Here is a 25251-nt window from a genome sequence, read left to right on the forward strand (position 1 = left end):
TAACAGCGACACCAGCATGGGGCTGATGGAGGGTGGGAGAAGGAGGAGGAGTGGCCCACTTCTTCATTGGGCCTCCCCAGTCAGCCCAGCTCTGCTGTGCTCTTGAATCAGCATTCTGGGAACTGGGAGTTGGGGGCTGGTGGGAGACAATCCCTCCCAGTGCTCAGGTCCCCTGAAGCTATAGTTTAGGTTGAGGAAAAAGCTTTCTGGTTTCAAAAATATGTGTACATGTGCCATTTCTTTCTTGGGTTTGGTTTATGAAAAGCTCCAGGGGATGTGGGGCAGGTTGGACATGAACTCTGTTCTCACTGGGAGTGACTGCCAAACCCTGGGCTTTTGAGTTTCTGGGCCAGCCAGATTGAGTTTGGTTCAGCTGAAGGATGGAGAACTAGCAGTCAAACTCATAATGAGGAATTCCTAACCAGAGGGTGAGGATACAAGGGAGAGATTTTTCTTCTCTGTGGCTGCCTTCCTATGCCATTGTTGCCTCTTGCTCTGAGGTTAATAAGAAGTGGAATAAATTTGAATCTGTAAGGATTTGAGTCAGATAAAAGGAAGAACTTCCCTGTACTGGGCTTTCTGCCACAAGTTCTATCTGGTGCAGACCCTTCAGAATGCAAGCACAGGTTGGTGACTGAAGGGGTTTGAGGTGCCCCTCTTGGAACTCTGGAGTAACTAACATCTATTTGGAATGATCTTTCTAGCAAGGATGACCATTGCCTCTGTGTTTCCCTGGGGCAGACCTGGTTTCTAAGTTGTCTCTGGTGGTTATGAATAGCACCCCCTTCACTCTCAAAAGTGTCAAGATGTGACAATAAATTATATGGTCCTACTTTTAGCCTTAAGCCAAGTTCCACTTTGTACTCACCGCTTTCCCCTTCAACGTTTAAACCTAAGGAATGGTGATGTTTTCCAACAGTACTGCTTGACTTGAGTGTGGTTCTATGGAGGTGCAGTGAGCTGGGGAATAAAATTTCATTCCTGCTTTTAGGAAATTTACAATTTAAGGAGGAGAGCAAGCAGATGCAGATACAGGCATGTCAATGTACCAGGATGGGAACCAGGAAACATGGTCACAAGAAACCAGCCACAACTCTACAATGGTGTGATAACGGGCTGTGTGACATGCAGCGCACGGGAGATGGAGAGAGAAGGGGTGGTGGGCTCAGACACTGTCCAGCTTCTTGCCCTCTGACCTTTGAGTGAGGTTAAGAGGACACTGGCAGCACAGGTTAGGGCTGGAAGCAGAAGCTGCCTGAAGGAAGCAGGCCTAGAGGCGATGTTAAGGCCACCAGCTTCAGGGAGAAGAGAAGGGAAGGCTTTCTAGGGGAATACTTGCATCTGAGAAACAGCCCTGTGCTGGGGTCAATGTCGGTCCTTTTTCCTCTGCTTCGCTAACCTCTTGGGTAAACTAGGCTTGGTTATTTTGACCATTTTCCTCCTCAATTTCTCTAAGGTGGGGAGACTGGCTTCTGCCATGATTACTTAAAGGCACATTTATGATACGGAAATGTGATTGTAGGGGTGAAAATAATTTGCTGGCAGATATCAGGACTTTTCTGCCCATGTTCAAGGCTCACGCCTGTAATCCCAGCACTGTGGGAGGCCGAGGCGGGTGGATCACTTGAGGTCAGGAGTTCGAGACCAGCCTGGTCCACATGGGGAAACCCCGTCTGTACTAAAACTACAAAAATTCACTGGGCATGGTGGCAGATGCCTGTAGTCCTGGCTACTCAAGAGGCTGAGGCAGGAGAATCGCTTGAACCCCGGAGGCGGAGGTTGCAGTGAGCCGAGATCGCGCCATTGCACTCCAGCCTGGGGGACAGAGTGAGACTCCATCTAAAAAAAAAAAAAAAAAAAAAAGGCAAAGTTTAGAAGTTGAGCCCCTTCTTAAAAAGGCCAAGTCCAAGAAGAGGGATTCCCTAATTCATGCCACACTGAATTTCCTCCTGATTTCTCATAAGCTCTGTCTGTCTGCGCCATCATACCTGCTTTTTCCTCTGCCTGAAATGATCTTCCCCAACTCTTGTCCTTGCCTGGGAAGCTCTTATTCCATTCTTTAACATCCAAGGAATACCTCTTGGTATTCTCAGGCTGTGGTGGGAAGAGTTTCTTCTGAGCTTGGAGGCAGCACTTACTGCCTTGTGTTAGAATTGCTCAACTGTCTCATCTTCCTGTTTGCTCCTTGAGGGCATGGATCAAGTTCTCTTGTGTTTCCCTGGCACTTGGGAGGCCCTTAATGAGTATTTGTGGACCAGCCACGCACCTGGAAGAAGAGAGGCCCAGAGGGTAGGAAGCACATTCACATTATATAAAACGTATTTATAAGGAGGAATACAGTGAACCCATACATGGATGGTGAAAATGAGATGGCTCATTCGGTAGTGAGGATGCAAGCGGCATGGCCTACAGATAGTGGAGCCCTGATTTTCCTGTGCTATATGGGAGTTATTTTCAATGAAGAGCTTGGATTCTATTTTACAGAATCCTCCCTTTTAGGGCTATCATTCAGGTTTATGCTAATGGTATTGTTTTGGGGAAAAATCCTTTGGAATAAAGCACAAAGCCTAACAGGATTTACAGGTTTATTTTCCTTCCAACAAGCTCTCTCTTCATAATTCCTACATTTTAGAAGCCAGGGAGTATTCAGTGTCCTGATTTGAGACTGAAAATAAAGTGTCTATTACAGCACAAGGCCCTGGGACAAAGGGCCTCCTTTGGGGGTGGAATACCGTTCAGCTTTAGATCTCTTTTGAGTAGATTCTTCCATGATACACTTGCTTGGGAAAGAACTGGCTGGTTGATTCTGAAGTTAGGATGTTTGACCTGTGTGCTTCCAGAATAAGATGAGAAGGCAAACAATGTGCTGCTTCAGGTTGGCTTTTATGGAGCTGAAGAGTTGCTCGGGGCCTTGGGTTGGCTCAATAAGGGACGTGACCTTGAAAAGCTCTTCCTGGTTCCACTTGGCGTCTTTTCTTAGGGAGCTCTGTGCCCAGTGTCTGGCCACTTTTAGTTCATAAATAGCTTGCATGGTTAGAGGCACAGAAGGTGGAGGCTTTGCGAGGTGGAAGGAATGGAGGAAAGGGGTTGGTGAGAAGAGTAAGGAGGTGGAATTTCGAGGGATGAAATAAAAAGCTGTCTGATTAGGTAATGCACGTTTACAAAACAAAATTTGTACAAAAGAGTATGTGGTAACAAATTTCCTTCCGTCTCATGCCCCCTGTTCACCCAGAGCTCCTTTCCGGGTGGCATCTGTTGTTATCAGTATTTTTGTATATCTTTCCAGAAACAGTCTATGCGTGTACAACATGTATATACATAAAATTGGAAACTTGAATTATAAATGGCTTCCTGTTATCTGTAGTCCCTGGTATCCTGAATAATGAGATTAACTTTAGCTCTAAATTATATTTGTGATATTATGATGGTGAATTGTTAGAAAATTACCTGAAGTATCATCATATAAAATAGATGATTACTTTTTTTCCAGGCCAGGTGAGAAAAACCTCATTCTCCTTTCACTTCAAGCGTTCTTGCAGAGCAGGAGAGCAGCCTGATGTAGCCCTCTTGTAACTTGGAGAGATGCTGGAGCACAGTTCCCTTGAGATGTGGAGTCCAGGCTTGTGAGAGCATCAGAATACAGTGATCATGGATCTTGGTTTTAATTTGTGTTCTTTCCAAGAATGTTTTCTCTATGTTCTGTAAAATGAAGTTAATGGTATGCTTAATAAATTGCTTTGAGACTTGGGATCCACGAGGCAGATCCTTATAGCAACGAACATCCCAAGGCAAAAGGTGGATGTTGTAGGAACATTTCATTGTCAGATTTTGGTCTGTTCCTCCTTAGAGATGACGGCCATCTTTGTAGTGTCATTGTTGAATCCCAGGGCAGAGATAGTTGGAGCCAGCTTTGTTCCACCCACTGTAATGGAGGGACACGGGGCAGTCTTATCATAATCTGGAGAGCAGGTAATCAAAAAAATAATCGATTTGCTTTTGCTATGTATTTATGTAGTCTTTTTTTTAAAGCATTCGTTTACCTTCCTAATTAAGTTTTGCTCAGGTGAATATTAAAATGAGTTTGCATTCTTTGATCTATTGATAAGGGAAATGGCTGGCCTAAATGTATTCAGGGAAAGGCAGTTTGGAGTTTAGAATTTTCGACAGTAATTCAGATGCAGATAATTGAGAGTTGATAAAAATGTATTAAATGTTTTAAATGAATAAAAATGCATCAAAACCTGGGGGCATTACATTGACCTTTCCTCCATTTATTTGGATTTAAATAAATGTGATGGAAAGTAAAAGAGAGCTCACTGCATTTTTGGTTTGAATATTCAGGGATTAGTATTTCTCCAGAGGTGGTCTGGGCTGTGGGGGTGAGGCATTCTCTGTTGATGAGCATGGGACCTTCCTATGCATTTTCTAGGTATGCCAGACACTGTTGGCAGGTGGTATAGTCAGTCTAGCCACGTACATGCAAAAATCAATTTCCCTCAATTTAAAATGAGCCACAGTTAATTTCGACCTAATTTATTGGTTTATCGACCTGTGAACCCTGGGCCTTCGAAGAAGTGGCATGGGCGGCCTTCAAGCACTGAAGTGGCTGATGAAGCTAAAATCCAGAAAAGGCAGGGTGGGCTGCTGAGCAAGATCAAGATTTGAGTTTCCTCCTGTGTTATTGTGAGATGCTCAGTTTTTTTTAACTGTAACATGACCAATGCTTTGTGCATTTTATGGTGGGTTCCATAAAAATAGGACTGCGTAACGATCACAAGTACACTAGTGTGTTAAAAAATAATTACAGAGTTCTGTTATCCACTGGGTAACTGTTTATTATAATGGTAACATCCATGCCCATAGCACTGCTACTAGCCAAGAGCTGGAAGATCCTATCTTCCTGGCCGCGTCCTGGACCCTCCGATGTGGCACTGTTCAATAGATCTTTCCGTGATAGTGATGTTTTCTATCTGTGCTGTTTGCCATGTTCACTAGTCAGATCTGGCCATTGAGCAGGTGAAATGTGGCAAGTGTGACTGAAGATTTGAAGTGTCTTTCATTTAATTTTAACGAATTTAAAGTTGAAATAGCCACATGTGGCTCTTGGCTACTGTGTAGACAGCACAAGCTTTGACGAGGCCTCTTCTTCCCACCTGTAGGCAACCTCTGCTTCACCCAAGAGAGAAGTTCCTGCAAAGACCTGCTCGTGTAGGCATGGCAAACAGGGCAATAAAAGCAAGAGTGGAGGGCTTGGGTCTAGACCCTAGGTATTGGTGGCTGCTGACTGCCAAGTTGAGTGTCAGGAGACAGTGCTCCTTCTTTCCTAGGTAGGAACTCACCAGGGGGACTGTGGAGGGCCAAGTGGGTCCGGTGGTTGGCTCTAGGGCATGCCTCTGCACAGTTGCCTCCTTCTGTCAGTCACTTAGTCAATGAAGGCTGGCTATTCACAGGGTGAACCAGATCTCTGTGGCTTCACTTCTCATCTGGCCTTGCGCAAACACTGCACTTGTATCGGGCTTCGCTAAGGTGGAGCGCAGACCCTGCATGTTCTGTTTAGCAATAAAAGATGTAAACAGTGCCTTAACAGTGGGGCCATCTCCCTGCCCTGCCCTTTGCTTCCTGTGCTTTTGTTGACTTACCTTGATGTAGCTGGGTCTGTCTTTCTTCCCTTCAACCCTCCAGATTGGCATGAAGACAAACACTACAGGCGTGTGGTCTTCATCTTTGCATATAAACCTCCCCCCCTTCTTGGCTGACCTTTTAACTTAGCATGCCATTGCTGTTGCTGCTGCTGCAGGCTCTTAGCTTGGAAAATCAGGACCCTTCACAATGATTTATCTCCAGTCCCCTGAATTAGATTCAAAACACAGCTACGAATTCTCAGAAAGGCAGGCTGATGTGATTATATCCCAAATCTGAGTGGCTGACAAGGGCAATAAAAAGATGTACCTATATCAAATGCATTTGTGCCGTGTAGAGACCAATATGTTGTTTATTATCTCCCCCCCTTTCTGGGGGTTTTTTAAATGAAGAAGGTAACTGATGTGACCTCTATTATTTAGAAGAGAGACTAGCCTGTTGAGTAGAAACCCTGGGGGAAGATGACTAGGGTGAATCTTACATGAAATAAATGTGGGGGTGAATCAATGGTGGGCCCTCAGTTGGGATTTTAATATTTTAGGGATACTGAGATGATTTCCTTCTGACTTTGGTGGGCTGGTGAGCTGAGGTGTAGTGTCATGATGAATTTTATTTTATTTTATTTTATTTATTTATTTATTTTTTGAGACAAGAGTCTCGCGCCGTCACCCAGCTGGAGTGCAGTGGCTCTATCTCGGCTCACTGCAACCTCTGCCTCCCAGGTTCAAGCGATTCTTGTGCCTCAGCCTCCTGAGTAGCTGGGATTACAGGTGCGCACCACCACGCCCGGCTAATTGTTTTGTATTTTTAGTAGAGATGGGGTTTCACCATATTGGCCAGGCTGGTCTTGAACTCCTGACCTCGTGATTCACCCACCTTGGCCTCCCAAAGTGCTGGGATTACAGGTGTGAGCCACCGTGCCTGGCCTTGATGAAATTTTTAACTCTGTGCCCAGAGGCATTGGAAAGGCTGGTATGATCTGGTTGAGCCTGGAGGGCCCTGGGTTAAGAGCCACCTGTGGAGAAAGGCTAGCTTGGGGACTGTGGCTGGTAATAGGTACCTGTGAGATAGCAAGCTATAGGGTTAAGGTCCCAGATAGTTAAGGACCCCATTTCTCTATTAGCCCAGGAGACACATGCGAGACAGTTCCATCTGTCTCTGCCCCAGGGACCTGGGGAGAAAGGCCAGTGCTGATCTGCCCAAGGATCTCAGCCAAGGAGCCCGAGATGGCAGGGAGTGGGGACAGAGCAGAGTGGGGTGAGTGTCCTGTGAAACCAGGAGTGTTTGGAAGGACTTGCATGCTTTGAACCTGTGCTCAATTAATTGAGTAACATGAGACTCTGTACCTATGACGTACCTCATCTGTGTACATTTAGTTCCCTGAAATTCTCTCACTGAGTGGTTAAAAAAAAAATCTGCAGTTAACTGTGCACATGGTTTGCTGAATTTGGCAAGGTGTGCTGTTGGTGGTGGTGGTGATGGGTGGGGTGGAGGGGGATGGTTACTGCAGAAACAAGGCCTTCAATCTCTAGAGGAGAAAAATGAAGCAGTGGATGTGGAAAGTTGGTTAGAGGTGAAAGAGCTATCTAAACAGAGCTGGGGGAGTTTAGCTAGCAGACCAGAGCCTGTGGGACATCCGCCTGTTGCCTCACCTCCTGGTAGCCCAGAGGGCATCTCCTATTACTGAGAAATTGGCCAAGCCGTGGTTTTAATGCACTCCCCCTTCTCCATTAGTCTTGTTTATAGCTGCCCTCACAGGGTGGTGAAGAAGCCACTGGTAGGGTATAGAGGCCTTCGGTTCTGGGATGTAATGTTTACATGCTTTTCTCTTGGAGTTAGGAAAGTGCTAGAAAACAGTGTCGCCTCTGGGCTGGAGCCTTGGGACCTGGAGGTTGGGTTTCCCCAGGTTTCAGAGTTCGGCTGGGAATCAAGGAGAAAACTGCCTGTGAGTTTCAGTTAGGCAGGAGCTCCTAGCTTGACTCAGGCGTGCAGTGTTTTGTCATTTTATATATGTCATTGCTTGCTCTTAGGCCTTTCGCTAGTGTTAATGTTTTATGTGGAGCCGTTTTGTGAGGAATGGCTTATTTTTGTTGAGAGGCATTTGGTAATGAAAAGAAATGATGTTTTAGCGCGTCGAAGTTTATGAAATGACATCCACAGGTTGCATCTCATTTGATTCTTACGACAATCTTGAAAAATGGGGAAGATAAGAATGATTATTCATCTCATTTCAGAGATGAGTATCTTGAGGCTCGAAAAGGTGAAGTGACTTACCCATACTTAGACAGGTGGTAAACCGGAGAGAACAAGACTCAAACCAACCCGCTAACTTGTTTCAGATTTACACAGGCATATTTGTCTATCCTAAGTAATCTAGTGAAATTTTTGATCTCAGGCAGGGATCCACAGCTTTTTTGCAGTACTTTTTTTTCCACCTTTAAAACCTGGAGATCTCACATAATTCCACTTTCTCCTGGCCACACTGATCTTGTAATTTTTCAAACACAGCAAGTCTCAAGGCCCTTCTCCTTTCCTGGCTTTTGCTCTGCCCTGCCTTAGGTCTGGGTCTCTGTTCTCTGCCTCACTTCTCCATCCTCTTTTCCCTAACTCCTCCCTCTTCATCCTTATGGTGTCAGTACATAGGTCAGGTCTTCAGTGAAGCCTCACTCTCTCCCCGATATGAGGTTAGGTCCCCTGTGTAACAACAGTAATTCAATCATCATTCCTGGAATTAGTTGTTTAATGCGTGTTTTCCCTACTATATTCAGAGCTATGAGGCAGGACCTAGAATCGTGTTATTTTTCTTTCTTTTTTATTTTTTGAGATAGGGTCTAGCTCCGTCGCCCAGGCTGGAGTGCAGTGGCATGATCATAGCTCACTGCGGCCTCGATCTCTTGGGCACAAGCGATCCTCCCACCTCAGACTCCCTAGTAGCTGGGACTACAGGCATGCGCCACCAGGCCCATCTAATTTTTGTATTTTTTGTAGAGATGGGGTTGTGTCATGTTGTCTAGGCTGGTCTTGAACTCCTGGGCTCGAGGGATCCACCCGCCTTGGCCTCCCAAAGTGCTGGGATTGCAGATGTGAGTCTGCCGTTTTACTAACACCTAGTATAGCATCTGGTATATAGTTAGTGCTTGATAAATACTTATTGACTGAACGCGGTGAGGGGCTATTTATGGTGAAGCTGCAGAGGGCAAGTCAGTGGTCTGGAACCATCCTGAAGAGCTGTGAGAAATGACTTTGGGCTCACAGGGAAATCCTCACGTAGGGCAAGTCCTGGCTTAGGGTGTGCTCTCTTGAGGGGGTATTTACTATGCTCACTCTGACTGTGTTTCCTGCACTGGGGCCGTGTGTTTTCAGGCAGTGAGAACCACCACATTGCCTTAAAGTCTGTCTCTGAGCTTAATCTCATTTGCAAAAGGTAGCATTTCATTTAATTGTTCTCTGAGATTCTTTCTGGCTTTGATATTTTCCTCATTTTTTTTTACCAACTGGTAAATTAAGGGGTGATATTATGTTCATGAGAAAGAGAGTTTTCCACAGTTTCTTTTTAGTAGGGAGCCCCTCCCAAAACAGCAAAGCACATTCGCTCATTGGCAAAGTGGGTTCACCAGGACAGAGTGGCACACAGAGGTAAACAGTAGATAGGTTCTCGCTGCCAAGGATCAATCAGAAAGGGAAATCAGCTCTCTAAACTGATATTATAAGGCAGTGAGATTATGATTGTCATCCTTTTAGCAAAGAGAAAGGAAAGTGCATATTTGTATTTTTCTCTGTAGAATGGTCATGGCTCCAGTGAAGGAGATAGTAGTGAATGCTAAGTTCTAGTCCAAGGTCATTCTCTCCTTGTTTCCTCATCTGGAAAATGGGCAGCCTGAATTCATCAGCAAAGTAGTTCAGGAGTTCTGTAGGTGAAGCATCTTGAGCAAACTCAAAAGTCAAGTGAGTGAGCTGAGATTCCATGAACTGGGCCTCTCTTCTGGGAGTGCTCGTAAACTAGATTTCAGCTTTCCTTCTGAGGTGAGCAGTCCAGGGAGGATAATAAGCCTGCTAAATATAGTGAGAACACAGTCTTGAAAGGGGACAGTGAGAGGCAATTTGCATACCTAGCATTTAGGCCATGCAAAGGGATGGTTTGGGAAAACCTTGTTCTCCTTGGACCTCAGGAGGCTGTCTTTGGCTTCCTCAGTTTCGTCATATAGTTCAGGGGAGTGCCTGGCTCCTTCTGTCCTCACAGTTGAAGGACAGGATATTTGTTTTATGCTATATTGTAGAATTTTAAAAACGCTTCTTTGTATTTCACTGCTAGTGAAGCAGAGAAATGAATCAGACTGCCTTATTTGTCCTCCTTGTACTGCGTTTTGGGAGGAGGCTGTGTAGGAGTTGTGAGGACTGCAAGCTGTGGGAGTCTAGGACATCCTGATCTTTGGGTTTGACCAATTTGAAAGAGGTGTAGAGAGGGTACCTGTGATCCATTCTATTCAGTGGCCCCACCTCCTGCATAAGCCTCAACAACTATACAGATTTCGGTGGTTTTATTGGAAACTTCTCATCATTGGCTTAGACTTGCAACCCTAATTCCCCCAGAAGTGCTCTGTGTGAGCTAACAGGTAAGAAATGATTAAAGAGCCTACAGGGTGCCTGGCACCTAGCAGACCTCAGTGCCTACTTCATCCGCAAGTGAACGCATGAGTAATCAGTCCCTTCATCCAAGCCATTGACTTCCTCCCCTCTATTTATAACAACCCAGAACTTGAGGACTGGGTGGTAGCAGGTCCTTCCCCTCACTCTGAATAATAGGAGGTGAATCATTTCACCTCTCCGGGTTGCCAGGGCACGCAGGGGGCTGAGGGAGAACACGTGTGGGGTGATATGGACTTGTTCGATGAAGATGCCTAGGCGAGTCAAGGTGTGGGTGGCATCCACTGTTGTGAGCTGGCAGTGGATACTAGCCTTGGGCCTGCGGCTGTTTCTCCAGCTGGGGACAGGGAGGCCTGTGCGAATGCTGTGGCTCTGCGGATGCTGTGGCTCTGCAGATGCCGCTGACAGCACTTTGAAGGATTGGTTTGGCCAGAGACCCAGTCCCCAGCCTGCCTCCTGTATGACTCATTCTAGCTGCATATTTTGGTAGCATGAGGGCTTGAGATGAGATAAAAGGAGCACTTCTTAAGAGTGGAAGCTCCTAGGTTCTTGATTAGCACTTGAGAAATATAATGTTCTCTGTAGGTCCTAGAGGCCTTAAAAAAATTTGGGTATATTTCACATTACATAAAATTAGCCATTTTAAAGTGAACAGTTCAGTGAACTTAATATCGCCGCAATGTTGTGCTACCATGATTTCCAAAACATTTCCATCGCTCTGAAATAAAACCCCTTACCCATTAAGCAGTGATTCCCTCCTCTGCAATCTACCAGCCCCTCGTAACCACTAATCAGCTTTCTCTCCCTGTGGATTTACCTGTTTGGGACATTTCATATAAATGGTGTCATGCAATCATGCAATATGTGACCTTTTGTATCTGTCTTCTTTCACTTAGCATATCGTTTGTGAGGTTCAGCCACATTGTAGCATATATCATCAGTATATCCTAGAGTTTTAATGACCATCCCAAATCCCCAAAGACAAGCCCTCCGCCAAAAATGGTACATCTTTCTAGCTACCGTCATTTAGTTCCAGCTCCTGCCAGGAGGCAGGGGAATCAACTAGATTCATTGTTTCCCAAAGAAGCTGCATTAGAAATACCTGGGGTTGGGGTGGGTCTCCTTTTTTTTTTTTGAGACGGAGTCTCGCTCTGTCGCCCAGGCTGGAGTGCAGTGGCATGATCTTGGCTCACTGCAACCTCTGCCTCCCAGATTCAAGCAATTCTCCTGCCTCAGCTTCCCGAGTAGCTGGGACTACAGGCATGTGCCACCGTGCCTGGCTAATTTTTTGTATTTTTAGTAGAGACGGTTTTTCACTGTGTTAGCGAGGTTGGTCTCCATCTCCTGACCTCGTGATCTGCCTGCCTTGGCCTCCCAAAGTGCTGGGATTACAGGCATGAACCACCACGCCCGGCTGGGTGTGTTTTTTAAAAAAGACTGATTCCTGGGCTCCAGGCAGAGGGCGACAGAGCCGGTAGGCATGGAGTGGGGACTCTTAGGTGATTCTGACCTTCAGTGGGGCATGGGACCCCCCTAGGCCAGGTGATCTTGGGGGGTGGGGTGGGAGGAGTTATCTTGACTCTTAACGACCTGCCAATGAGCCAGATGCTGTTTGTTGTTTATGATGCAGTTTCTGTGTTCAGAGGTTTCTGTGGCATGTAATTTTTCTCTGTTTGCCTTCTGAGGGGAGGCACTCGGCCCCTCCCTGCTGCCTTAACAGCTCCAATTAATTGTGTCTCATTTATCAAGCTCCAGCTATGCCCTGTGAGCTAGACAGGGGAGAGAGAAGGTTGTTCACACCCCGGGGTTGTGGTTATAGCTGATTGCACGTCAAGGTTATGTTCCTGGGAAAACCACCCTCCCACCCACTCCCAGGCCAGTGTCTTCTGGGTGTGGGACCTGCGTGGGGGATTGGCGATGGAAAAAGGCTTGGGGAGGAGGAAAGGGGAGATCAGGGGGAGATCCTTGGGGATGGATGGAAAAGGAACCAAACAAACCGGAAGCCACTGATTAAGTAAAGGGATCTAGGGACCTGTGGGTTGTTCTTGATTGCTGGGGTCTGCCCTGGGCTGCTGGTGTCTTGGCCACATGCCATGGAGAGCTAGCAGGAAAAGCCTGCTTTGTTGACTTCTTTTCTTTCCCCTGGGGGTGAGGATGGGGGCAAGGTGGAGACAGAGGAGACAGGTGAGGCCAGAGGGTAGAATGCATGTCTTGATAATAAAATTTACTTCCTGTCAGCCTGCCTGCTGGCTCCCCTGTCCTGCGGGCATCCATTCCTGATTCCTGCAACTAGGTCTGCTGTGGGGGGATGGGCACCTGGGCTGCCTTGGGGATCAGCTGTGACTCACCAGGGAGTTATTCTTATGACCAGGATGTGCCTGACATCTCGCCAAGCAAAGGAGCTGAGCTGTTCCTGCGAGTGCCTGGTGGCCCTTGTACAAGTCATTTCTTGCCAGGGATTTTATCCCCCTACTGGGCTGCCCCTTTTCGGTCTGCTCTTATGAGTAAAAGGAACATCTAATAAAAAAAGCTTTTCTTAAAAAAAAAAAAAAAGAAAAAGAAACAAAGTAACAAACAGGTGTTTTACCAGGCTTGCCTTCTAGAGGTTTTCTTTTTTTTTTTTTTTTGAGGTGGAGTCTCGCTCTGTTGCCCAGGCTGGAGTGCAGTGGCACAATCTTGGCTCACTGCAAGCTCCGCCTCCCAGGTTCACGCCATTCTCCTGCCTCAGCCTCCCGAGTAGCTGGGACTACAGGCACCCGCCACCATGCCTGGCTAATTTTTTGTATTTTTAGTAGAGACGGGGTTTCACTGTGTTAACCAGGATGGGAGGTTTTCTTTGTAGAAAAGCCCTTGGATGTTTTGAGGCTTGCCCTTGGTGCTCTTCTCACCTTTCACCTGCCTTGGGATTGGTGAGGAGGTCTCCTGTCCTCTGAGTAGATTGATTTCAGCAAGTTATCTTCAGACCTTTTGCCCACTCTGATCACTGAAAGCTTTGCAACCTACTCAAAGCATTATCTGAGCATTACCTGCCGGAGGGAGAATTTTGATGTCATCTTTGAGGATGCCCAAGTTGAATATTTGAGGACTTTTTATCCCAGATCCCAGGGAACATGGGTGATTTTTTTTTTTTCTTCTAGGTTCCTAGTCCTTTATTGTATTGACATTTGCGTAGTTTTCTATCCCCACTCTGGTTCAAGAGTGCAGATGTTTTGGGAGGGGAGGAAACTTTTAGCTGGGATTCCCAGGGCACATGTGTTGTGAGTTTCTGATCTCCAGATGGATCCAGAGGATTGGGCTGGAAAGAGAGAGGAGGAAAGGGGAAGGCTTCAGCGACCGGAGGAGATTCCTTTAGCTGCTTTCTCTTTGTAGCATTCTGGATTAAATAATTTATTTACTTCTATTTCTTATTTGCACTTCTCTGTTAGTGCTTGCCTGGACTTCTCTATCTGGGAATGAGCAGAGACATTTTGGAAGGACACATATTCCTAGGTCCTTTCCTTTAAAGTAAGGTTGCCTTTCAAATGTTTTTCAAAAAGAGTTTGATCCTGGATCAAATTAAATGCAGGTATTTAAAACCCCAAGTAACGTCGTTAAGGATTAGCTGCTTTGTCCTTCTGCCAGCCAAATACGTGGCACAGGTATTTCTCTTTTCCCTGATGACAGCTGAGAGCACCTCAAGGAGTGGGTGGGGAAAGTTCGAGTGTGCTGGGGGGAGGAAGCGAGAGAAGGAGAAAGGAGCTGTGGGTTTTCTGCTGCAGAGCCTTGATGAGAAGACAGCTCGGAGGGCGGGTTGGCCCAGGCTTGAACTGTCATCAGTCTAGGCTTACTCGTGGGTGGGGTGGACTGTGCGGGCTGGAGTCCCAGAAGCTTGATTTCCTTCCGCGTGTGCCTCAGACAGCTGAGGTTGAGGAGGCTGATGGAATAGGCTTCTCTCAGACATCGCTCTGCAAGAGAGGCAGCCTGTGATCCTGGTTTCATGGCATTGTCCTGCTTCTGAGTGTTGGACCACCTCTCACGATTTTTTTTTGAGACTGAGTCTTGCTCTGTCGCCCAGATTGGAGTGTGGTAGCTCAACCTCAGCTCACTGCAACCTCTGCCTCCTGGGCTCAAGCGATTCTTCTGCCTCAGCCTCCCGCGTAGCTGGGACTACAGGTGCATGCCACCATGCCTGGCTACTTTTTGTATTTTTAGTAGAGATGGGGTTTCACTGTATTGGCCAGGCGGGTCTTGAACTCCTGACCTCAGGTGATCTGCCCGCCTTGGCCTCCCAAAGTGCTGGGATTACAGTCGTGAGCCACCGAGCCTGACCAGCTCTCAGAATTTTTGTTATTCCTGTCATGACTTTGCTTTCCACAGAGTGGGTGGAATGTATGGTTCAGGTGTTCAAATGCCAGTCCTCAGACAGGTGTCCATCAGCCAACAGTGAAATAAGAAAATAAAAGTAATGTAGTTTTCCATACAGTGAAACAACGGTTCTTTATTCTGAGATGATATGCTTCCTCAGTTTTCAGTGTTAACACATCTTTGAAAAAGTGACAATGACTCTAGATAGTGGTCATATTGCCCTGTAAGGTGAGCTGCGTAACAGACAAATCCCAAAGGCTCAGCGGTGTGGCTGAGTTGAGGCTCCGGGTTATGAGAAGTTCAGGATGAGTGCTACTGGTTAGCGGAGGTCTTTTCCATGGGGATGCAGGCCCCTTCCGTCTTCGGCTCTGCCCTCCTCTGGGGCTTTGGAGTCCTCTGAATGTGGCTTGCGGATGGGGAAAGAAAAGAGGACTGTATGGGGGCCAGGCTGATAGTGGCCCTGATGACTTCTCTCACATTACATCTGCTGGAACTCAGTCCCAGGCCACACCTTCTGCCCCACAGCCTGGACCAGAGTCTGCGGTGTCCTCAGGAAGCAGAGGAAAGAGATTGAGAGAGTAGCTAGTCCTGTTTTTGTGATGTCCTTACTTGGCGGAATAGAAGTTGCCAACCAGTCCTCTGTTGGCCTTCCTCATTTTTATGTTATCGGTTTACCAAATCTAAAAGTCTGAGAACTAAAATATTTCCTTATTTGAGACCTTTCAAAAATAATTTTGGAAAGCTTCACAATGATACTTCTCTCATTTCTCATTACCAGCTGAAAGTGAATGACAGTACCACCAAGCCAGAAAAAACATAGTTGGAACAGAAGTTTGAAAAGCATGTGATCTTTCTGGCCTATGAATTTTTTTTGAACAAGGGCAATGTTTCCATGCTTTGGTTTAAAATCTTACCAGTGCATGTCATACATAGAGTAAGGATCAGAGTAACCAGAGATTGGTATCATAAAGGATGAAAATAATCAAAGGAATTGGTTATGCCAATGAGAGCCCGAGAAGCTTTTCTACAATCTGTTTACATCCAAAATAGCAGGGGACTCATTTCTTTGTGGGGAAGTTGAGTGTGACAGAATATGCATGAGGTGGGAGGGGAAGAGGCCACCTTGGCCCAAATGCTTTAGATGGCAGAATCTTCATCATTTCTTCTTGACAAAGGAGGAAAGAGTCTTGATTTAGAATGTGTGTGGCCATCACTTATCGTGGGTCCTAATTCCTACATTGATCTCTTTCAGGTTAGTCTGAATGATTCCCACAACCAGATGGTGGTGCACTGGGCTGGAGAGAAAAGCAATGTGATCGTGGCCTTGGCCCGAGATAGCCTGGCATTGGCGAGGCCCAAGAGCAGTGATGTAAGTATTGTGTTGGCTCTGGGCACACCTTGGTGCCATCAACATGCCCTTTTCTGGTCCACTGGGATTATCATACTGGAAAAAGTAGTGGGTAATTGGAACATGGAAGGGATGAATTGTATGACAGGGAAGATAATCTAGAAAATGATATATCCCTTGTTTGCTGAACACAGGGAGGTGCAGTCATTGTTGCAAACAGATCCATGCAATGTGTGATTACCTTTGGGAAGTAATAGCGTATGGACTGGATTGTTGCATCTGCCCGAGAAAATACCAGAGTGCCTTCCTGGGCAGAGCTGCCTGCCTGCAGCTGAGCCAGATGGAATCAAATTGGCCTTTCCTATATGCTGGTTTCTTCTAACCCATTATAGTGGGATGAGCTGTTGAAACTGATTCTCTAATATTCTTAATTTCTATAGCTGGGTATTTATGATGTTTAGTAGGTTAGGTACTTTGAAGACTCAAGATGCCAAGGGTTATAAACTCAAAGGCCTGTGGGAGGCCGGGCAGGTAAAGGACAGGAGTGAAGCCACCTTCAAGTTTATAACACTCTTTTTTTTTTTTTTTTTTTTTTGAGTCGGGGTCTGGCTCTGTTACCCAGGTTGGGGTACAGTGGTGTGATCTTGGCTCACTGCAACCTCCGCCTCCTGGGCTCAAGCCATCCTCCCACCCACTCAGCCTCCAGAGTAGCAGGAACTACAGGTGCACGCCAGCATGGCTGGCTAATTTTTGTGCTTATATATATTTTTTGGTAGAGATGGGGTTTTGCCACGTTGCCTAGGCTGGTCTCGAACCCCTGGGCTCAAACAATCCGCCTGCCTCGGCCTCTCAAAGTGTTGAGACTACAGGCTTGAGCCACCACACCTGGCCATTACAACACTCTACCTCCTCAAAGAAATATGGTTTCTCCCATTTTTCTTGAAGTCTGTGGCCTTGTTGGGCAATATATGTCATTTCCACTTTTGATGGAGATGCACATTCAAGAAACATTCTCCCATATCTTAATTTGAACGTACTAATGAATACTTGGTTCCTGTGTTGGAGAGACGTGGGGAAGGGGAAGGGCCTTTGGGGACCGGGAGAAGCATGCTTCCGAGGAGCATTGCTTGTCAGCTCCAAGCTCTGGTTGCCGTGCAGGATGCTGGGCCCAGTGTTGCCACATCTTCTGGTTTTCCAGAGGAACCCAGAGGTCTGGAGTTTCATGTGAAAACTGCTGAGTCTTACAAGTTGGCAGCCAGTGTATAGTTTTTACAGACACCGTGTGAGCCAAGTAAAACACATGTAAGGGCCAAAGCTCGCCCAATGGCTGGTCCCAGGTCTGCGGCCTGTGCTCCGGACTCCTCCTTGTGGGAGAGAGGAGCAGCCCCTGCCTCAGCCTGGGGTCTGACACTGTGGCAGCGGAGGCTGCGGACGGAACACCATGCTTTACAGCTTCGGTCACCCTGCATTCTGGCCGGGGGAACCTTCTGATGAATTTGCCAGCACTTTCACACTAGCCTTAAGGATACATTTATAATTCTTGAATGCGGATTTGGTCTCTGTGAGGTCCGTCTCTGTATATCCACTGTCTGGGTTGGGTGTGTTGAGAAGCAGGTGTTGGGAAGTTGTCTCAGGGACTGTTTCCAGGGAGTTGAATTAGGGCAGCCACAGAAGGGAAGACAGAAGGGCTGGCTGTCAGGATGCATGACTTTGCCCGGGGTGGGTTCTGAGCCATGCTGTGTGGGAGACCACCGCTACTGATGGCCAGTCTGGGTGTAGTGCTCTGGGGCAGGGCTAGACTTGTTTGGGACAATGACTTTGGCCCATTTATAAATATGATTAGGTTTTGCAAGTTACAGCTTTGGCCACCACAGACAGCTGTGTCTGAATGCCTTTGGTGGCCGGGTGTGGTGGCCTGCTCCCATAGCCCCAGCTACTCAGCAGGCTAAGGCAGGAGGATCCCTTGAGCCAAGGAGTTCAAGGCTGCGGTGACCTATCTTCGTGCTACTGTACTTCAGCCTGAGTGACAGTGAGACCCTCTCTCTAGAAAAAATAAAACAAAAAATAGAAAAGAATGCCTTTGGCCCTGTGAGACTCTTCATAGACACCTGTGTGTAGTCCCTGCCCATGGGCATATCCCTCCTGGGCACAGGAGATATATATACTGTGCTATACTGTGTTGAGAAATCCTTCTTGGAATTTTTATGCGTTTAAAAAAACTCTTAATCCAGACAACATTTTTTGTGAGGTAGATAAAGACCTTAAGCATTGTTTTATAGTTTTGCTGGACAAACAGGAGCCAAGAGGTGTAAAGAGACTTGCATGAGGTCACTCAGCGTGTCAGTGGGAAAGTCAGGGCTGATGAGAATCAAGGCCCAATCGTGTACTCAGTGTGCGAAGATGCGGTATTAGTAGGGTGACCAACTTGTCTAGGTTTTAGCACTAAAAGCCCCACATCCTGGGATCCTCCCTTAGTTCTGAGTGAACCAGGGTGGTTTGTCACCCTAAGTATTGCCAGTCTATTGAAACCCAACTCTTGCTCTCTGTCTATATTTGGGTGTGTCTGACTAAGAGCCCATTGAGCATTTGAAGTGGGATACACTATTGTGGAATGAAATGGGAGATAGAGCCGAGGTGGGCAGATCACCTGAGGTCGGGAGTTCGAGACCAGCCTGACCAACATGGAGAAACCCCATTTCTACTAAAAATGCAAAATTAGCTGGGTGTGGTGGTGCGTGCCTATAATTCCAGCTACTCGGGAGGCTGAGGCAAGAGAATCGCTTGAACCCGGGAGGTGGAGGTTGCGATGAGCTGAGATCATGCCATTGCACTCCAGCCTGAGCAACAAGAGAGAAAACTCTGTCTCAAAAAAAAAAAAAAAAAAAAAAAAGGAGATAGATTAAATGGGAAGGAAACGCAATGGCCAGGGTTAATAAGTAGGGATGGCAGAAATGGCCTTCCTCTGTATACAAACTGTGTTAAAGGATTGGCAGATGCAAGTGAGATGCCTGATGTAAAAAGTTAATGTGAAAAGAAATGATGACTCAGAGGCAGTAGTTGGGGTAATAACAATCCAAATTCTCTTTAAAGAAGACTGAGCGTGGTTTGTAAGGTCCCATCAGCAGTCCAGAAGGGAAAGAACCTAAACAAATCAGGAACTGTGTGGGCGCTGGTGAACGGCCAAAGTCATGCATATTCAGTATCTAAAAAGGGATGGCTCTGGAAGCTGGAATCCAGAAAGTCTTGCTCTCAAACAGGGGGAAAAATGAATCATTATCCACTGATGAAGTTGAAGCCAGTGTGATTCCATGAAGAGAACGGCTCCTGCAGGACTCATCTGTCCTGTGATAAATCAACAAAAGAATTAATAGATGTTTATCTCACCTTTTCCTAACTCTTTGTTTCTGCTCTCTCATGATGTATTTTACAAAGTACTAGGTTTACAAAGTGCTCAGGTGCAACATAATTGGCTGAAGAGCTGTCCAGGGGTACAGTCCACCAGAAGATCAGAATCGACCAGGGGCTGGGTGAGGAGTGGCTCATGCCTGTAATCCTAGCACTTCGGAAGGCTGAGGCGGGTGGATCATTTGAGGCCAGGAGTTCAAGACCAGCCCGGCCAACATGGTGAAACCCCGTCTCTACTAAAAATATAAAAATTAGCCAGGCGTGGTGGCACAAGCCTGTAATCCCAGCTACTCAGAAGGCCGAGGCAGGAGAATCACTTGAATCCGGGAGGTGGAGGTTGCAGTGAGTTGTGATCGTGCCATTGCACTGCAGCCTGGGTGACAGAGTGAGACCCTGTCTCAAAAAAAAAAAAAAAAGAAAAAAAGAAAAGAATCAACCAGGGAAGATACTGTGCAGGATAGGACTTTCTGCTTTTGTCCCTAGAGCAGTGTGACATCATGATTGTGCCCCTCAGGATTGACTGGGGAGCAGTGTCAGTTCTTGCTAACAGCGGGAGGCTGATGTCTGGCTGAGCACAGGCTCTGAAATCAGAACACCTGGGCTGGAATCCCGGATGTGCCATTCATTAGCAATCTGACCTTGGGCCAGGTGATGTACCTTCTCTTGTCCTCCTCTGTCACTGACATAGTGCTTGTTAAACCTTGCTACCCAAAGTGTGGTTGTGGTCTGTGGATCAGCCCTTGGGGATTTTCTGGGAGCTGGTTAGAAAAGAATCTCAGGTCCCGTCCGGACTTCTTGAATCAGAACCTGCACTTGATCAGTGTCTTGCCGGGGCCAGGGGGCAGGTGGGGGGCGGAGGGGGGGCAGTCTGTGGGCATATTACCATTTGAGAACATTGCTGTAAAGTACTTAGAACAGTGCCAGATATGGGGATGTTTTCTGCACATTTTAGCTGTCATCTGTTTCTCCCCTTTCTCTCCCTCCTCTTTATTATTATGTAGTTTTGAGGTACAAGGGAAAGAATTAAAAATCACTCACTTTCAAGGACCATCTTTGTAGGTAAAAAAGGATCTAACCAGAAACTGTGGGCAGTTCAGTAACTCCTCCCCTGTGCTCTTTTGCTTCTTAGGGAGTAGCATCATATTGAAGTCAGAGGGGACTATTTAGTGCAGAAATCCCGTCTGGATGAAAAACCAACTAGAAGCACAAGATGAGTGAGTCCAGGGTGTTCTCTCAAATTCACGTGGAGATGGTATTGGACTGTGAGTCGGCAGCATGGTGCTGCCATGAAGAAAAGACGGCTAGAAAGGAAAGCGCAAGTCAGGGTGGAGCCACCAATCCGCTTGAGCTAACTGCACACTGGCAGAGGCCTTTTCTGGGCTGTTCAATGTGGGGGAAGGTAGATAACTGTGCACCAGCTTTAAGCATTGTCCTTGTTCTATGGAGCTTATAGTCTATGCTAATTAAGTAGAAATAAGAATTAAGGACTGGGTGCGGAGGCTCATGCTTGTAATCCTAGCACTTTGGAAAGCTGACATGGGTAGATTGCTTGAGCTCAGGAGTTGGAGACCAGCCTAGGAAACCCCATCTCTAAGAAAAATACAAAAAATTAGCTGGGCTTGGTGGCGCCTGCCTGTAATCCCAGCTACTCAGGAGGCTGAGGTGGGAGGATCGCTTGACCCTGGGAGGATTGCTTGACCCCGGGAGGTCAAGGCTGCAGTGAGCTGTACTTGTACCACTGCGCTCCAGCCTGAGTCATAGAGCAAGAGCCTGTCTCGTCAAAGAAAGAGAAAGAAAAAACAATTATGAAGGTAGCATAAAAATGTCATGTTGGAATTTTTCAACCTGGCCAAGGGAAGGAAAGTTGATGAGCAGTTCATGATGGCCTTCAGGCATAGGATGGACTCTTACATACTTGCTTTTCACTTCTGTTAAGTAGAAGACCCAAAGAGATGGATTTTGTTTGTAGGTGAGAATTAGGGAAGAGCTCTTTGATAGTGAAGGTGGTTTTACCTCCATGTGCACGATGGCAGCGGCATGGCTGAGAATCTCAGGAAGGCTTCCTACTTGGTTAATGTGGGTCTTTTCTCTCTGTGGGCCAGCACTCCTTCCAGTGCTTGGCCTGTAGACTTGGTATAAGACCTTCCTACTTAGCAGAGAAATGTTAAGATGGAGAAGAGAACATTCTCCTAGAGGTAACTTGTTGGAGTAGAGAGACAACTGGACGTGGAATTGGAGGAAACTGTCATAGTTTTGTCTCTTACTAGCGGTATGACCCGGAGCTAGCCATTCACTTCTGGGAATCTTAGTTTTTGTTTATCTCTTAAATGGAAATCTCTTAGTGACTCGCTGATTCATTCAATTCATTCTTTTCTATTCATTTATTTATCACATTTGTTTACTTGCTCTTTGGTTTGTAATGATATTTATTCATCCTAGAAATCTTTGTTGAGCACCTGCTATGCCCCAGGTACACTGAAAGAGACAAAGGTGAGACTAACTCCGGTTTTTCAGATGAAGAGAGAGAATGTTTGTAAAGGAGTATTACATACTGAAAAATGCTACCTTAATGTAAACTATCACCTTTGTGCCCCTGAAGATATACATGGGGGGTTATCAAATTATGGGATGTCAGAGCTGGAAGGGACTTTAGTTTCCTTCCTGAGAAGCCATTATTTTGCTCCATGTGATGTTTGAACCTAACCGGGACACTAATGTCCATTCTTGGCCAGCAGAATAGAAGTGAGAAAGTGCTACTTCGTCATTTTACCCACTCAGATTATCTGTGAACTCTCAGCCTGCACAATTTCTGAAGCTGCTTTTGTGGCAGCCCCTTACTGTGTATCTGGTAGTTGGGAACACATACTGTGTGTTCCAATAGCTTCTTCAACTGTGACCCAGATAAAGGCAGAGGCTCTGTCTTGGCCTCTTCTAACCTTAACATCTAGTAAGTATTAAAGACCTGCATGTGCTCTCTGTTCCCTTTCTACATACCTTGTGTTTACATAGGGCATTGTTTGCAGACATTTACATGTTTACATGCCCATCGTGTCTAAAGACTATGTCTTTTATTAGTCTTTGTCTGTCTGGTGTATAGACAATACCTGGCTCACATGGAACCCTCAAAACATGTTTGCTGATGACTCAGACAAGCAAGGATTGGAATACACCCTGCTCCACTTTGAATTCACCTGCCCTTCCTTCCCTCCCTCCCTTCCTCCCTCTCTCCCTCCCTTCTCCTCCCTCCCTTCCCTTCCCTCCCTCCCACGCATCCTTCCTCCCTCCCTCCCTCCCTCCCTTCCTTCCTCCCTTGCTCCCTTCCTTCCTTCCTTCCTTCCTTCCTTCCTCCCTTCCTCCCTTCCTCCCTCCCTCCCTCCCTCCCTCCCTTCCTTCCTCCCTTGCTCCCTTGCTCCCTTCCTTCCTTCCTTCCTCCCTTCCTCCCTTCCTTCCTTCCTCCCTTGCTCCCTTCCTCCCTCCCTCCCTCCCTCCCTCCCTCCCTCCCTTCCTTCCTCCCTTGCTCCCTTCCTTCCTTCCTTCCTTCCTTCCTTCCTCCCTTCCTCCCTTCCTCCCTTCCTCCCTTGCTCCCTTCCTTCCTCCCTTCCTCCCTCCCTCCCTCCCTTCCTTCCTCCCTTCCTTCCTCCCTTGCTCCCTTCCTTCCTTCCTTCCTTCCTTCCTCCCTTCCTCCCTCCCTTCCTTCCTCCCTTCCTCCCTTCCTTCCTTCCTCCCTTGCTCCCTTCCTTCCTCCCTTCCTCCCTCCCTCCCTCCCTTCCTTCCTCCCTTGCTCCCTTCCTTCCTTCCTTCCTTCCTTCCTCCCTTCCTCCCTCCCTTCCTCCCTCCCTCCCTCCCTCCCTCCCTCCCTCCCTCCCTCCCTTCCTTCCTCCCTTGCTCCCTTCCTCCCTCCCTCCCTCCCTCCCTCCCTCCCTCCCTTCCTTCCTCCCTTCCTTCCTCCCTTGCTCCCTTCCTTCCTTCCTTCCTTCCTTCCTCCCTTCCTCCCTTCCTCCCTTGCTCCCTTCCTTCCTCCCTTCCTCCCTCCCTCCCTCCCTTCCTTCCTCCCTTCCTTCCTCCCTTGCTCCCTTCCTTCCTTCCTTCCTTCCTTCCTCCCTTCCTCCCTCCCTTCCTTCCTCCCTTCCTCCCTTCCTTCCTTCCTCCCTTGCTCCCTTCCTTCCTCCCTTCCTCCCTCCCTCCCTCCCTTCCTTCCTCCCTTGCTCCCTTCCTTCCTTCCTTCCTTCCTTCCTCCCTTCCTCCCTCCCTTCCTTCCTCCCTTCCTCCCTCCCTTCCTTCCTCCCTTCCTCCCTTCCTTCCTTCCTCCCTTGCTCCCTTCCTTCCTCCCTTCCTCCCTTCCTCCCTCCCTCCCTCCCTTCCTCCCTTGCTCCCTTCCTTCCTTCCTTCCTTCCTCCCTTGCTCCCTTCCTTCCTCCCTTCCTCCCTTCCTCCCTCCCTCCCTCCCTTCCTTCCTCCCTTGCTCCATTCCTTCCTTCCTTCCTTCCTTCCTCCCTTCCTCCCTTCCTTCCTCCCTTGCTCCCTTCCTTCCTCCCTTCCTCCCTTCCTCCCTTCCTCCCTCCCTCCCTTCCTTCCTCCCTTGCTCCCTTCCTTCCTTCCTTCCTTCCTTCCTCCCTTCCTCCCTTCCTCCCTCCCTTCCTTCCTTCCTTCCTCGCTCTGTCACCCAGGCTGGAGTACAATGGTGTGATCATGGCTCACTGCAGCCTGAAACTCCTGGGCTTAAGTGATCTTCACACCTCAGCTTCCCAACTAACTGGGACTACAGGCTCAAAGCACCAAGCCAGGCTCATTTGTATATTTTCTGTAGATATAGGGTCTCACTCTGTTGCCCAGGCTGGTCTTAAACTCCTGGCCTCAAGCCATCCTCTCGCCTCAGTCTCCTAAAGTGTTGGGGTTACAGGCGTGAGCCACTGCTCCTGGCCTCATTTTTCTTTAATGCTCATCCTAATCCCCTTTTCCGTGAATCATTTGAAAAATAACTAAGTTATTATTAATATATTCACCCATCAGGCTTGTTTTTAACCCAGTGATTATATTAATTATTTCACATCTCACAGGTAGGTACATCTCACAGTATTTTCACGTCACTCAGCACTCTTTCATTTCCATCTTGGCCTACGTGGTGGAGACCCATGAGGGTTTTCTTCTCTTTTGTATGGAATGCTGTACAAACAGAACTTCCCAGCAGAAGAATGAAGAATTAGATACGTTTTGGGCACTGTTCAACAGATGGCAAAACAAATCCTCCGTTCCATTCCCCTCAGCTAGCCACATTCTCCCTCTTCTGGATGTAATTTGTTAAACACTGAACTCAGCCCCGGTGAGGAGGTTATTACTGTTTCTATCATTTGTCTCCTGCTCCAGGGACTTGCCTTGGCCTCAGAAAAGAGGCTTGTGTATTCCAGGCAGTGGGGACTGCAGGGGTCCCATGCTTTCTGCCCCTACATGCTTGGGGACAGACATAGAGGTGCCCTGCCTCACCTTTGTGTGTTATCTGGTAACATCTGTCATTTCCTATCAGGCACCTAATGGGAGCCACGTTCAGGATCCAGGATGGGATGTTTGAAAGAGATCTTTCTGGCTGGGCGCGGTGGCTCATGCCTGTAATCCCAGCACTTTGGGAGGCCAAGGCAGGCGGATCACAAGGTCAAGAGATCGAGACCATCCTGGCCAACATGGTGAAACCCTGTCTCTACTAAAAATACAAAAAAAAATTAGCTGGGCGTGGTGGCAGGTGCCTGTAATCCCAGCTACTTGGGAGGCTGAGGCAAGAGAATCGCTTGAACCCGGGAGGCAGAGGTTGCAGTGAGCTGAGATCGCGCCATTGTACTCCAGCCCGGGCAAAAAGAGTGAAACTCTGTCTCAAAAAAA

General features: G+C 47.3%; 1 protein-coding gene across 6 annotated transcripts in view; it reads left to right on the forward strand.

The window, feature by feature from the left end:
- SORL1 (sortilin related receptor 1) overlaps positions 1-25251 on the forward strand; it is a 181978-nt gene that overhangs the window by 2074 nt on the left and 154653 nt on the right. For all 6 annotated transcript variants that reach the window (XR_008669734.2, XM_055355797.2, XM_055355795.2 and 3 more), the window contains exon 2: positions 15881-15997. Coding sequence is in view for 5 of the 6 variants with exons in the window: in XM_055355797.2 (XP_055211772.2) it covers positions 15881-15997 (117 nt within the window). In the remaining variant the exon portion in view is untranslated. The remainder of the gene's footprint in view (positions 1-15880; positions 15998-25251) is intronic.

Source organism: Gorilla gorilla, chromosome 9, assembly GCF_029281585.2.
Source record: "Gorilla gorilla gorilla isolate KB3781 chromosome 9, NHGRI_mGorGor1-v2.1_pri, whole genome shotgun sequence".
In the NCBI taxonomy this organism is placed as follows: Eukaryota; Metazoa; Chordata; class Mammalia; order Primates; family Hominidae; genus Gorilla; species Gorilla gorilla.